This window comes from Ornithorhynchus anatinus, chromosome 8, assembly GCF_004115215.2.
Source record: "Ornithorhynchus anatinus isolate Pmale09 chromosome 8, mOrnAna1.pri.v4, whole genome shotgun sequence".
Classification (NCBI taxonomy): Eukaryota; Metazoa; Chordata; class Mammalia; order Monotremata; family Ornithorhynchidae; genus Ornithorhynchus; species Ornithorhynchus anatinus.
The window spans coordinates 10,741,610-10,756,028 of record NC_041735.1 but is presented as its reverse complement, the minus strand read 5'-3'; the positions used below and the strand labels follow the sequence as shown (position 1 = coordinate 10,756,028).

At 44.4% G+C, this 14,419-nt stretch overlaps 1 protein-coding gene across 1 annotated transcript in view; it reads left to right on the top strand.

Moving 5' to 3' along the window:
• Positions 1-9,233, top strand: part of BCAS1 (brain enriched myelin associated protein 1) — a 61,758-nt gene extending 52,525 nt beyond the window's left edge. The window contains exon 10 of the mRNA XM_029070646.2: positions 8,279-9,233. Coding sequence (XP_028926479.2) covers positions 8,279-8,353 — 75 coding nt within the window. The 3' untranslated portion in view covers positions 8,354-9,233. The remainder of the gene's footprint in view (positions 1-8,278) is intronic.
• The last annotated feature ends 5,186 nt before the right edge of the window (positions 9,234-14,419 follow it).

The window sequence follows — 14,419 nt, the reverse complement described above, 5'->3', positions numbered from 1 at the left end:
TTGGAAACTGTTCATTTCTGCTCTGAGTGTTTGATCAAAACCACCAAACCAGAGAGAATCACAATTAGGTTACCACAGGGGATAGTGAGCAGGTGATGAGTTTTTGGCATTTTCCCATTTTTTGCAATCATGGCCTATTTTCCCCTTCCCAGTTGACTTGCTGATTCTATCCAGTTGGACAGCGGGGGTAGCAAAAAGCTGCAAGTGGCCTAGAGGAAGGAGCACAGGCCTGGAAGTCAGAAGACCCAGGTCGTAGTCCCGGCTCCACCATTTGGTTTCTGCGTGACCTTGGGCAAGTCACTTGATTTCTCTGTACCTCAGGTTTCCCATCTGGAAAATGGGGATTCACTACCTGTTCTCCCTCCCACTTGGACTGTGAGCCCCACTGTGGGACAGGAACGATGTCCAGCCTGATTATGTTGTAGTGCTTAGTGCAGTGCTTGGCCCATAGGAAGTACTTAACCAATACTACAATTATTATTTATCAATATTTGGTGCCTTTTATCCTAAGTCAACCAAAGAAAGAAACCACGGTCAGTGGGTGAAGGTGTGAAAGGGAGGAAGAAGGGTAGCCTCTACCACTGTTATGAATTATTAGAGAAGCAGCGTGGCTCAGTGGAAAGATCCCGGGCTTGGGAGTCAGAGGTCATGGATTTAAATCCTGGCTCTGCCACTTGTCAGCTGTGTGGCTGCGGGCAAGTCACGTCACTTCTCTGGGCTTCAGTTACCTCATCTGTAAAATAGAGATTAAGACTGTGAGCCCCATGTGGAACAACCTGAATACCTTTTCCACCCCAGCACTTAGAACAGTTCTCTGCATATAGTAAGTGCTTAACAACATTATTATTATTATTAGTTTATTCCCCAAATCAATGACGTCTTTGGCTTCCTGGTGGAGTTTTCTGGTGCTAAGATTTTCTTCTGATTTGAGGCCGGGGAAATCGGACTCCCAACAGCTCTGGACTACTCAAAACATTTACCTCGCAAACACAATGAGAACATTCAGAATATGTCCTAGTGCAGTCTTCGTGTGAAAAATGCAGGCAGCCACCCACAGTGAAGGACCCAAGCACTGCAGCAAACCTATTGGGACACTGTTGTTTGGAAACATTTCCTTAGGGCACAGGAACATTTTGTTTCTTGCTAACAATACGCAAGGTTCGCTGGTTAGAATCAGAAACTAAGGAGTCAAATATTCTGAGCTCTCCTCCCAGTAATCTCATTTACGCATTGTCGATACTCTGAGAACCCACAAGAAAACCCAGAAGAGGAAGAAACCTGTGCTATAAAATGTTTTGAGATCAGGTAAAAAAAGCCCAGCATGGCTCAGTGGAAAGAGCCTGGACTTGGGAGTCAGAGGTCATGGGTTCGAATTCCGGCTCTGCCTCTTGTCAGCTGTGTGACTGTAGGCAAGTCACTTCACTTCTCTGTGCCTCAGTTACCTCATCTGTAAAATGGGGATTAACTGTGAGCCTCACGTGGGACAACCTGATTACCCTGTATCTACCTCAGTGCTTAGAACAGTGCTCTGCACATAGTAAGTGCTTAACAAATACCAACATTATTATTATTATATCTGACTGCCCTGTGGCAGGGGAAAATGATCGGCCCCTTCTCATTCTGTCCGGTGTCCCTACACTACATTATATGCATGTATAATATTAACAATAATAATAATATTAATACTTATTAAGCCCTAATTATGTGCCACACACTGTGCTAAGTGCTGGGGTAGACTCAATACAATCCGATCAGATACAATCCCTGTCTCGCAATCGGCTCAGTCTAAGGGGGAGGGAGAACGGGTATTCTGTCCCTATTTTACAGATGAGGAAACTGAGGTGCAGAAAGGTTAAGTGAGTTGCCCAAGGTCCCACAGTAAGAAAGTGGCAGAGCTGGGAAAGTGGCAGAACCCAGGTCTCCTGACTCCCAGTTCTAAGCACTTTTCACTAGGTCACATTGTGACCATAGAACTTACAGAATTCTATATGATGTCATTATGTTGTATTCATTCGATCATATTTATTGAGCGCTTACTGTAATAATGTTGGTATTTGTTAAGCGCTTACTATGTGCAGAGCACCGTTCTAAGCGCTGGGGTAGACAAAGGCAAATCAGGTTGTCCCACGTGGGGCTCAGTCTTAATCCCCATTTTACAGATGAGGTAACTGAGGCCCCGAGAAGTGAAGTGACTTGCCCACAGTCACACAGCTGACAAGTGGCAGAGCCGGATTCGAACCCATGACCTCTGACTCCAGAGCCCGTGCTCTTTCCACTGAGCCATGCTGCTGTGTGCAGAGCACTGTACTAAGCGCTTGGGAAAGTACAATACAACAATGAACAGACACATTCCCTGTCCACAGTGAGCTTATGGTCTAGTGGGGGGAGACAGACATCAATGCAAATAAAGAAATTACAGATTTGTACGTAAGTGCTTTGGGACTGGGAGGGGGGAAGAACAAAGGGAGGAAGTCAGAGTGATGCAGAAGGGAGTGGGAAAAGAGGAAAAGGGGGGGGGGGGCTAACCTGGGAAGGCCTCTTGGATGAGATGTGCCTTCGATAAGACTTTGTGGGGATTAGGGGGGAGAGTAATTGTCAGATTTGAGGAGGAAGAGAGTTCCAGACCAGAGACAGGACGAGGGCCAGGGGTCGGTGGCAAGACAGGCAAGAAGGAGGCACGGTGAAAAGGTCGGTGCTAGAGGTGCGAAGTACGTGGGCTGGGTTGTAGAAGGAGAGTAGCGAGGTGAGGTAGGAGGAGCAAGCTGGAGACTGCTTACGGAGTGAGCGTGCAACATAGTATATATGATGTCATTACACCACATTGCTTGCTAGTGCACTTCTCTGAATCTGGGGCATTTCTCCCGGAGAACTCCTGGCACACACTCCTTGCCCCACAGTCCTCATGTTCTATTCTCAATTTCCTGATCAACCGGCACCACTTCCATGCCTTCTCTTCTCACTTCCCTGATCACACGGGGGCCTGCCAATATTTGTCCATGGCCTCCCCCTGGCCACCCTGCAGCTGTAGGTGAACCCCGAGGCAATTATCTCCCTTGCTTATCATCTGAAGTTGGTCCTGGCAAACAGTGCCCTCTTTATTCCATGTGCAAGGAAGGCCCACGTCCTGCAGAGGCTGGGGCTGAATATCGCATGAACACAGAGAAATGTGTTTCACGAACGGCCGTGGCAGGCTAACCTGATGAAACAAAGGCAGCACTTCACGGGCTAATCCCACACCCTTAGCTCGAGTATCAACCACCCTAGGAGGGCAAAAGCCAGGTGGGTGGAAATGGCATTATTTGGATGGGTTTGGGTTTTGGGGGGGGGGGTTGATATTTGTTAAGCCCTTACTATGTGCAGAGCACTGTTCTAAGCGCTGGGGTAGATACAGGGTAATCAGGTTGTCCCACATGAGGCTCACAGTCTTCATCCCCATTTTTACAGATGAGATAACTGAGGCACAGAGAGGTTAAGTGGCTTGTCCACAGTCACACAGCTGACAAGCGGCAGAGCTGGGTTAAGAGAGCGCCGTGAGATCAGTCGGAGACGTTTTCCCAGGAAGACACCAAACACTGTACCTGAGCCGTAACTGGGGCTGCTGATCCATTTATGAGACTCATTCACCTTCTGGTGACCCTCAGTGGGCTTTCACCTCCCAAAATCTGCCCCTCCCTTTCTACCTGCCCGAAAACAAGTTCTGTCCCCGAAGGGGAAGTATTAGTGAGAAAGATCTTGTGAGTGGAGGGAGCCGGAAGGAAGAGGTGACCTGCTTGAGGGAGACTTGGCTAGGAAGAGGGGAAGGGTGGAAGGGCAGAGAAGCAGCTGGACTAGTGGATAGAGCACAGACCTGAGAGAAAGATCTGGGTTCTAATCCTGGCTCTGCCTGTGTAACCTTGGGCAAGTCACTTCACTTCTCTGGGCCTCAGGTACCTTATCTGTAAATGGGGATTAAGTTGTGAGCACCGCATGGGACAACCTGATTACCTTATGTCTACCCCGGCGCTTGGAACAGTGCTCGGCACATAGTAAGTACTTAAGTACTGCACTTATTATTAATGTTGGTATTTGTTAAGCGCTTACTATGTGCAGAGAACTGTTCTAAGCGCTGGGGTAGATACAGGGTCATCAGGTTGTCTCACGTGAGGCTCACAGTTAATCCCCATTTTACAGATGAGGTCTCTGAGGCACAAAGAAATTAAGTGACCTGCCCACAGTCACACAGCTGACAAATGGCAGAGCCGGGATTAGAACCCATGATCTCTGACTCCCAAGCCCGGGCTCTTTCCACTTATTATTTAATGCCATCGTTATTATTAGTAACATTAGTAGCATGGCTTTTGAACTTCTAGAAATGATCTAATGCAGCTCTCTGGCCTGGAAGTTTGGGTCCTCTCTTTTGTGCCAACCAGAGTTAGAAAAACAAGCGTCCTGATCATTAGACATTCTCATCTCATGACTGGCCAATGAACACACCCCACTCTGGAAGCAAAGGGGCCAAGCTGTCCTTCTGATTATTCTCTCCCTGGCCCGAGAAAGCTCAGGCAGCTAAACATTTATCCTTCACGAATGAAAGTGCCCAGAAACAATTCAAGCAAAAAGTGCCTGGCACTTCAGTTGAATTAAGAACAATAACAACAACAAAAATTCTCATTATTGGGTGTAAAGTGTTCAAAAGATGTGATTTATTCACACGTTACAGAATAATAATAATAATGGATATTTGGTATCCATTTACGATGTGCCAGCAGATCAGACACAGTCTCTATTCCACACGGGGCTCCCAGTCTATCGGGGGGTGAGGAGGAAGGATATTTAATTCCCATTTTACAGATGAGGAAACTGAGGCACAGAGAAGTCGAATGACTTGCCCCAGAGTTGGGGTTAGAACCCAGGTTCTAGAAGCCAGGCTTATTGGAAAAGAGAAGCAGCGTGGCCTAGTGGAAAGAGCACGGGCTTGAGAGTCAGAGGTCATGGGTTCAAATCCCGGCTCTGCCACTTGTCAACTGTGTGACTGTGGGCAAGTCACTTCACTTCTCTGTGCCTCAGTTACCTCATCTGTAAAATGGGGATTATGACTGTGAGCCTCATGTGGGACAACCTGATATACGCTGTATCTACCCCAGCGCTTAGAACAGTGCTCTGCACATAGTAAGCGCTTAACAAATACCAACATTATTAGTGAATAGAGCCCGGGCCTGGGAGTCAGAAGGACCTGGGTTCTAATACCGACTCTGCCACTTATCTGTTGTGTGACCTTAGGCAAGTCACTTCACTTCACTGTGCCTCAGTTACCTCCTCTGTAAAATGGGGATTTAAAACTGTGAACCCCAAGTGGGACAGGGACTGTGTCGAACCTCAATCCCCGGTATCTTCCCCAGAGCTTAGAACGGTGCCTGAAAAATAGTAACCGCTTAACAAATACCATACAAAAAAGGTGCTCTGACTTCCAGGTCCGTGCTCCATCCCCTGAGCCACACTGCTCTAAATGAGTTAACTGTCTCCATTCACTACAAAAAAGAAAGCCGAGGTTCAGACAGCAAGGAATCATAAGGGCCCTGAAATCTTTTAATTGGTGTGTGGGCTGTTCAGATGTCTGTGTGAACCTGAAAGGGCTGGCTTGTTTATGCAAAGTTTGTAAGATTTCAATTCAGTTAACATCCACAATCCACAGGACATTTTCAAGGAGATGTCTTAACCTGTCCAAGGCATAATCACATACGTTGACTGAAAGTCTAGAAATAGATGTTCGGGGTTTGATTCGCAGTGTGTGGTTTTTGGGTTTTGTTTTTGTTTATTGTGTTTGTGTGGAGTTTGTTACGGTTGCTGACTTAAAATTAACAGCAGTCGGTGGATAATTTACGTTGTGGTTTTAATCATTTTTAACAGGCACTCGCCTGTGGCAGCTCACAGACAGGAGAGGAGGTTGGGAGGAAAAATGAAGTGGAAAAGTACGGCATGCTACCTGACTGCACTGATTGGCTCAGTGTTGTCAGGGAAGTTTCCGAAAAAGCCAGGCAGAACACTTTCCCCAAACCTAGTTGAGAATACAGTCTAAGTGGGGAAGAGGAATGTGTGTGCATGAAGCCAACATCTTTAAGACACATACTAAAAGCGCGTGGCCTAGTGGAATGAACATGGGTCTGGGAGTCAGAGGACCTGGATTCCCAGCCCAGCTCTATAACTTTCCTGCTGCGTGACCTTGGCGATCACTTAACTGCTCTGTGTCGTAGTTTTCTCATCTGTCAAGTGGGGATTAAATACCAGCTCTCCTTCCTAAACGGACCGTGACTCCCGTCTGTGACAGAGACAGTGCCTGACCTGATCATTTTATATCTACCCCAGTGCTTCGTTCAGTTCTTGATGGATACGTGGTAACGGCTTAACAAATACCACCCTTATTATTATGATTAGGGACCCAGACGAGCCTATAAAACTCACTTGAGACATGGTGGATGACGTCATGTACCAAAAGCCATCTCATCACTGAGCCTCACAACCAGCTTCAACTCAGAGAATCAGGACTTCTCCACACACAGGGAGGCTGCCTTGATTTTCATCCTCGTGTACTTCAGGGGAGGAGCCGGGTGGAGTGTCGAGGTTCAGGAAAGCAGCATGGCCTAGTGGGTAGAGCACAGACCCGGAATTCAGAAGGACCTAGGGTCCACCATTTGTCTGACCTTGGGCAAGTTACTTCACTTCTCTGTGCCTCAGTTACCTAATCTGTAAAATACGGATTAAGGCTATGAACCCCAGATGGGACATGGACTGTGTCCAACCCAATTATGTTGTATCTAACCCAGCACTTAGAACAGTGCCTGGAACATAGTAAGCACTTAAATGCCATAAAACACAAAGGAAAGGATACAGATAGGTCAGACTCAACAGAAGCCAAAATTGACTTGAATCTATACCAGATATTTAAAGTGGGATCTACACCACTGTGGCAATACACTGCAATTCATATATTCCTGGATTATGTGAATTTGCCACTACATCAGGGTCTCCATTCTTTTTTCACTGCTCTCCCTAATCTTCCCTCCGGCTTACTCTGCGATATCTGTCGGAAGGAACCAAGAAAAGGTAGCGAGTGGGTGAGAAGGAAAAGTATCATGAAATGACAACTTGCAGGGGAGCCACACCATTTTAGCTTGAAAACTGCCATGAGATTTCTATGGGCCTATGCACATAATATTCCAATCCAAAACAGTTGGGGATTTGCTACTTCTTACCTTGGAAGTCACCTTCGGAAAAAAATCGTGTGGAAACTTCTGGCTTAGAAAGTTCCAGATTCATTGGCTCATCAGTTCTCCCCTCCTGTAGGTTCTGAATTTTTAGAGCTGGTCTCAAAAAGGGGAAAAGAAACTGGACTGGCGCAATATCCCAGTCTGGAAGGAATCTTGGGTTCCTTGTTTGTGAGAGGGGAGAGAAGCCTTGGAGATACCTGACAAAGGGTCACAACTGTAATTCCCCCTGGCTGTAATTTATTTTAGTGTCTGTCTCCCCCACTAGACTGTAAATTCCTTGAGGGCCAGGGATCATATCTACTAAGTCTATTGTACTCTCCTAAACATTTAGTATAGTGATCTGCACAGAGAAAACACTCAATAAATTCATTCAATAGTATTTATTGAGCACTTACTATGTGCAAAGCACTGTACTAAGCACTTGGAATGTACAAATCGGTAACAGATAGAGACAGTCCCTGCCCTTTGACGGGCTTACAGCCTAATCGGGTGAGACGGACAGACAAGAACAATAGCAATAAATACCATCATTTGATTGTCATAGCAAAAAAGATCAATTACACAGAAGGAAAAAATGGGGAGAAACCTTGTGGACTGGACTGTATACTCCTTGTGGACAGGGACCGTGGCTACCAACTCTGCTGAACCGTATCCCGGCTCTGCCACCTGTCAGCTGTGTGACTGTGGGCAAGTCACTTAACTTCTCTGTGCCTCAGTTACCTCATCTGTAAAATGGGGATTAAGACTGGGAGCCCCACGTGGGACTACCTGATTCCCCTGTGTCTACCCCAGCGCTTAGAACAGTGCTTTGCACATAGTAAGCGCTTAACAAATACCAACATTATTATTATTACTCTCCCAAGGGCTCATTACAGTGCCTTGCACACAGTCCTCACTCAGTAAATACCACTGACTGATCGACTGATCCATCAGGGAGGGAGAAATGTCACCTACAGATTTCTTACTACTGATATCGGAAGATCAGAATCAACTGTTTATCAAAATGATTAAGCTTTATTTATATTGTTTTCCAGGGACCAAAGCGGATGTCTGATGCTGAAGTGCAGACAGATCCTGTGTCCATCTTACCTGCCGGAAAATCCAAGTGATAAATACCTCCAGCTACTGAAGAATTGATGGCTCTTAACAAGCTCTCTTGCAGTCACCTTGACTCTTTCCCTCTCTTATTACTGCTGCCATCAAATGGGTACCTGCCTTAAGCAACACTGGATGTATATTGAGGTGTATTATTTACATATTTGGTTCATTATATTGTAGTAAATAACTGTGAAGATTGTCAAGAAGGAGAGCGAAGTATAATTAAAAAGAGGTCTGTAATGTTGATGACTTCCAAGTCTTGGAAGTAAAAACAAATGAATTCTAGATAAGTTAAGAAAATGGCAGCGAAAAGTAAATTGAAGAATAATGAAGTAGGATCAAAGGAATTAAGTTCTATGGGGAAGAATCCCTCAACCTTGAAGCTTTAAGTGAAGATAAAGCGATAGTTTGTAAGTTTTCATTTCAGAGGGAAAAAAAATGTGTTGGGGATTGGCCAACTTGTTGGAATTACTTAGATCCAAAGAATGAATGATTAAGGGTTATTTTTAAAATAGGCCCTTGAAAGTTACTGATGGAATTTCAAAGGCTAGATGCCCAGGGCTTGAAATGATTTGGAAAAAAAAAAGATTTTTTCTTGGTTTGGTGAAATGGGTTGGATAACAAATATTAAAAAAAAAAGGAAGGTTATCGTTGAACACCAGGGGGCGCCACGATCTCCAGTACTATATATTCTACTAATTCAGATTATATAGCTGCAATCTTACATTATTAATGTTTTTCAGATGTCTGAAGAGACCTCATCTATTTCGTCTGACATTTGTCTGGGATCATGTCTGTAATTCCTAATGAAACCCTGAATGTTATCAAGATTCTGTCTCTCCTTTTTACAAAACTTACAATAACCTAATAATAAAGTTTACGGAAGATTTACATATCTGTGGTTATTTTTAACCTTGTGAGAACGGTAAATAGCATCATGAGTAACACACCGTAATTCAGAAGAGTATCTCATTTACATAGTTGTAGGAACTGGAGCTCACTCACTGATTTAATTTTTGCTTTAAGTACTTGCCCGGCAAAGACATATTTAATTTTGAACTGGAGTAGCCCTCTAATTTCACTCAAGGTTTTGGTTTCCTTTGCCTTCTAGTGGCCGACGCACAGATATGTACAGCCAGAAACAGACACATTCGGGAAGAGGAAGGGAAAGAGAGAGAGAGCACTTGGTTAAGAGATAAAATATGGTTACCCTCTCTGAATCCAAGTTGGAGGGAATGTGTCAGCCTCAGAGGCAGATGGAATCTGAAGAGTCGGAAGAATGAAATTTTAAATTACTCTCGTAATAGATGCAGTGTAAACTATATCTGCTCTTAGGTGCTGACACAGGCAGGTGCAGTCATTACTGAAAAGGGAGTACGCTACATATACCAGCACAAGATATTTTGCTCTTTTACTGTTACTACAGAGCACTCTGTTCTTCAGATGCTTTTTTCCTGCCCCACTGTACTGTTCATGTCTTGTTTCCAGCCCAGATTCTAGTTTACCATTGTCTCACTTTTCCACATCGCATCGGAATGTTTATCTTGGCATAAATCAGCCAAGAAACTATTACTTAGAAGAGTGGGATGGAAGGAAGGGAGAGGATTTCTCCCCTACAAAAGATCGTTGAATGAATCAAAGAAGCAATTGCCACAGCTCTCCATTTAGCTCAAAACAGTGGTGGGGGGTAGGAAGGGGGGTGGTTCACTTGGTCAGGCTTTTGTTTAACTCCTGGGCCTTCAGCAAATTGAGACTGGCAACTATATAATTTGCAGGTTTCACCTCACTAGGCAAAGGGGTTTGTTTCTTGGATGGGGAGAGTCCCCTGGCAGAAAGGATAAGAAACAGACAGAGTGATTGCGGGTGACCTTCTGCCACTGAGCCACTAATGCGGATGAAATAATGGTTAGTGTTGGCAGAGTCCTGACACACAGAGATAATCTCCTTCCTTGTTTTTATATTTGATTGCCGGGTGATCGGGGAAAAGTACAAACCTTGCAGAAAGCACGGCTCCTCCAGCTCCCAGTACAGGATCAGAAGAAGCAAGGGCTAAGAAAAAAAATCGGCCGGCCTTTGAGCATTCCCTATGACCTTCCCGAGTGCCTGGTTTCTAAAGCCAATGTTTGTTACGGCCTTTTTAGGTTTCTGGGCTGATGAGAATGAACTGCTTATTTTAAGCACAACTAAGACCACAAAGAAAGGTAAATGATATTTCTTCTGTTGGCTTTTCAAAGAGAGCATTCCCAAATCAAACTCCATTGTTAGACGACAATCTGACCTGATTTTTAGAAACAAAGACCTGCTCTTTTGCAAACTACAATATTGCTAGGTGTGAATGACTTCACTTTTCAGGCTTTGCTAGTATTTTTAGGACAACAAAAGTTAAAGACAAGTATAGAAGTAGCTCAAATAAGTGGGCTAGAAATGCCATTTTAGTATCAGAGTAATCAAAAAACAAATTCAAATTTGGGGGTGGGGGGTGGGGGAGAAGGCCGGAAGAATACAAACCAGAAAAAAGAAAAGGACAATAAAGGAAGAAGGGTAAGATACCATTTTTAAGTAGAAAAAAGAATTGTTTTTCCTACAATCTCAGGAATAAGGAACCTTTCCAGGAATTGAGCTTAAATGGTCGCCGTCACACAAGAAGTGCCTCTTTTCAAGTGACAGTGATTTATTGACTGCTCATTATAAAAGAACTCATTCAACAGTTAAGTTGTTTGGTGCTCTATGGCCATGTGTTCTCCTCATTACAGGATTAGCAGTCTTTGAGGAAAACTCCCCAGTTAAAAATGTGAAAAAAAAAAAAAGTCAAGTTCTTGTGAAGTGAAATGCTGCAGGGATTTTTCAGGTGTTTTGGGGGTTGGGGTTTTTTTTTTTTTTTTGGCTCTTTAAACAAATTATCAGAGATGAAAAAAAACATTGGCTGAATTATTCTCCTTTGAAAACTGTCCAGATGTACAGTTTCATTAAACTAAAAGAAACCAATATCAGATCTTTCTCCCCAGCTCCTACTCCAGTGAGATGGCTCTGTAACAGATTTATATTACCTGAACATGACAATGTAATTTCCTGTGTCAAAGAGTCCAAAATTGATTCTCTGCATTAAAAGAAACCACCTCCAAGGGCTACCTGGTAGGAAGGGAATTGCCTTTTGCTGTATTAACTCACCAACCTGGAGAGAAGTAGAGAGGGGGATGAAGTAGATGGCTTGGAGAAAGAACTAATCATTGTAAATGAACAAGGAATGCTTTCCAGTGGACACTCATGAAGGATCGTCACAGAGCTTGTCTTCCCAAGACCCTCTGATAAGTATCATTAAAACCTGCAAAGAAATGGACAGATTCTGCATGTTTCCTAAAGTTACCTGTCTGGTTTTCAGATGAACAAAATGGGTCTTGGTGACTACGGGGTGAGGCTGCAACTCTGGACTAGAAAGCTTGTTCATTTCATTCAGTTGTATTTATTGAGCACTTACTGTGTGCAGAGCACTGTACTAAGCGCTTGGGAGAGGACGATAGAACAATAAACAGACCCATTCCCTGCCCACAATGAGCTTACAGTCCTTTAATTGACTTGTGGAAACGTATTTTCTATTTCCTGCCGGGCCACTTTCCACTGAGCCACTGCCTCAGGGGTCTGGTGACCCTGAATTTCCCTAGCTCCCTATCCACTGACCCACATGGACTCTGAGAACTTTTCTCAGAAACCCAAGATAAGCAGCAGGGCCAGGGTGAGTAATGGCATTGGAAAAGAGGCAGTGAGGCTTGGTGGAAAGACTGGCAGTCAGGAAACACAGGTTCTAATTCCAAATCTATCATTGGCCTGCTGGGTAACCTTGGCAAAGTTACTTAATTTCTCTGGGCCTCAGTTTTCTCATCTGTAAAATGGAGATGAGATACCAGTTTCCCTTTCTAAATGGTGAACCTTGAGTGGGATAGCGACTATCTGATCTGATTAAAACGGCGTTTATCACATAATAAGCACTTCGTACTATACTAACTGGAAGTAGAACCTGCTCACTCAGGGAGACAGGCTGACGTGGTCCCTTGATGTTCTGTTCACATAGCTCACCGGCTACTATCATTAAGGCACGAGATGCATGGAAACATGACCGAAGTAAAAATAATTATGGCATTTATTAAGCACTATGTGCTAAATCCACTGAGGAAGACATGGGGCTAGAAGACTGGAGAGAGTTCTTGTCCCATACGTCAATCTATTTTAATCCATTTTGCAGATGAGGAAAGTGAGGTCCAGAGTGGCTAAGTGACATGTCCAAGTGCCAGAGTAGACTAGTAGGGGAGCTTGAACTCAGTCCCAGATCTCCTGACTCACAGAGCTACGGTCTTTTCACTGGGCTACCCTGCTCCACCAAATGATACTTTTAAAGTAAAATGCATCTCCCCGAAACATGCTCATGTAACGTTAGCTGCCATTATCTGCAATGGGATTAGGATTTGCCAGTGTACCACCCCAGAAAGGATACTATTCTCCTTTAGAAAGTGAGAGATCCTACTGGGAATAAGAAAGATCACTTGGTGCAGTCAGGCAGGAGTACAATATTTGTAATTCAAATTTGTCTGTCTGCATGCCATTTGGGATCCAGCCCTTTGGGTAAACAGGTTGTTTTGGGCTTTCCCATCTGTATACGCCCTTTCGCATTTCCTCTTTAGAGTTGATTCATTCATTCTTCCAAACCTTCTCCCCTAATAAAACTCCCAATTCACAAACAGAAATCAGTACAGTTTATGTCCAATCCATACTTGCCCATTAATAATAATGGCATTTGTTAAGCGCTTACTATGTGCAGAGCACTGTTCTAAGCGCTGGGGTAGATTTACAGGGTAATCAGATTGTCCAAAGTGAGGCTCACAGGCTTCATCCCCATTTTACAGATGAGGTAACCGAGGCACAGAGAAGTGAAGTGACTTGCCCAGAGTCACACAGCTGACAAGTGGCAGAGCTGGAATTCGAACCCATGACCTCTGACTCCCAAGCCCGGGCTCTTTCCACTGAGTCACGATATCAGCTTACCTGTACAGCTCATGAACTTTAATTAAGCATTAATGAGGTCCTCATGTAATTGGAAACCATTTAAAAGGTTGATCTAGCCCTTCGGCCCAAAATTCATATCCAATCTGAAGAGTTTGGACTTTCGGACATAGGAGCATCTTGATGAAATTCAAAGGCCCAGACAATGCTACATCCCAGCTAAGCTCGTTGTGGGCAGGGAACGTATCCATTGATTGCTCTAATGTACGTCCCAAGTGCTCACAGTCAGAACTCAATAAATATGACTGAATGAATGAATGAAAATGGGAAGTCAGTTGCTAAGGACAGACCCAAACGGCCCTCTGCTCTCAGGAAGGGAGTAGCTCTCTTTGACCAAGAGCTTCATATGGAAAGAAAGACAAGGAGGCAAAAGTGAAATCAGTGTCAAGCCCTGCAAACATTAAGTTCAACAACACAGCAAACGACCATCTTTTTCTGTACCCAGTTTGGATGAGACTGTGAATCCTGCATTTTTTAACAGTATTTTCTAAGCACTTACTATGTGTCAAACGACGTGGTTGTAAGCACTGGGGAAGATACAAGTTAATCAGCTTGAACCCAGCCCCCTGACCTGCATGGGGCTCGCAGTCTAAGAAGGAGAGAGGACAGGTATTTAATCCCCATTTTACAGTTGAGGAAACAGAGGCACAGAGAAGTGAAGTGACTTGCCCAAGGTCACCCAGGCAATCGGCAGAGTGGGGATTAGAACCCAGGTCCTTCGACCTGGCCCATGCTCCTTCCACATGGCTTTTGCTGCCATATACTCCCTCACAGGTGTAATATATTTCCTTATTTTAACGCCCGTCTCCCCTTCTAGAATGTAAGCTCGTAGTGGGCAGGGAAAGCGTCTGCTTATTTTTATATCGTACTCTCCTAAACACTTAGTACAGTGCTCTGCACACAGTAAGTGCTTAATAAATACGACTGAATGAATGAGTGAATGAAGGTGAACTTCAAGGTCAGTGGTGTCTGCTTTGAATACGAAGGACACCTACAAGAAATTCAACACCCTGGCACATGAAGGA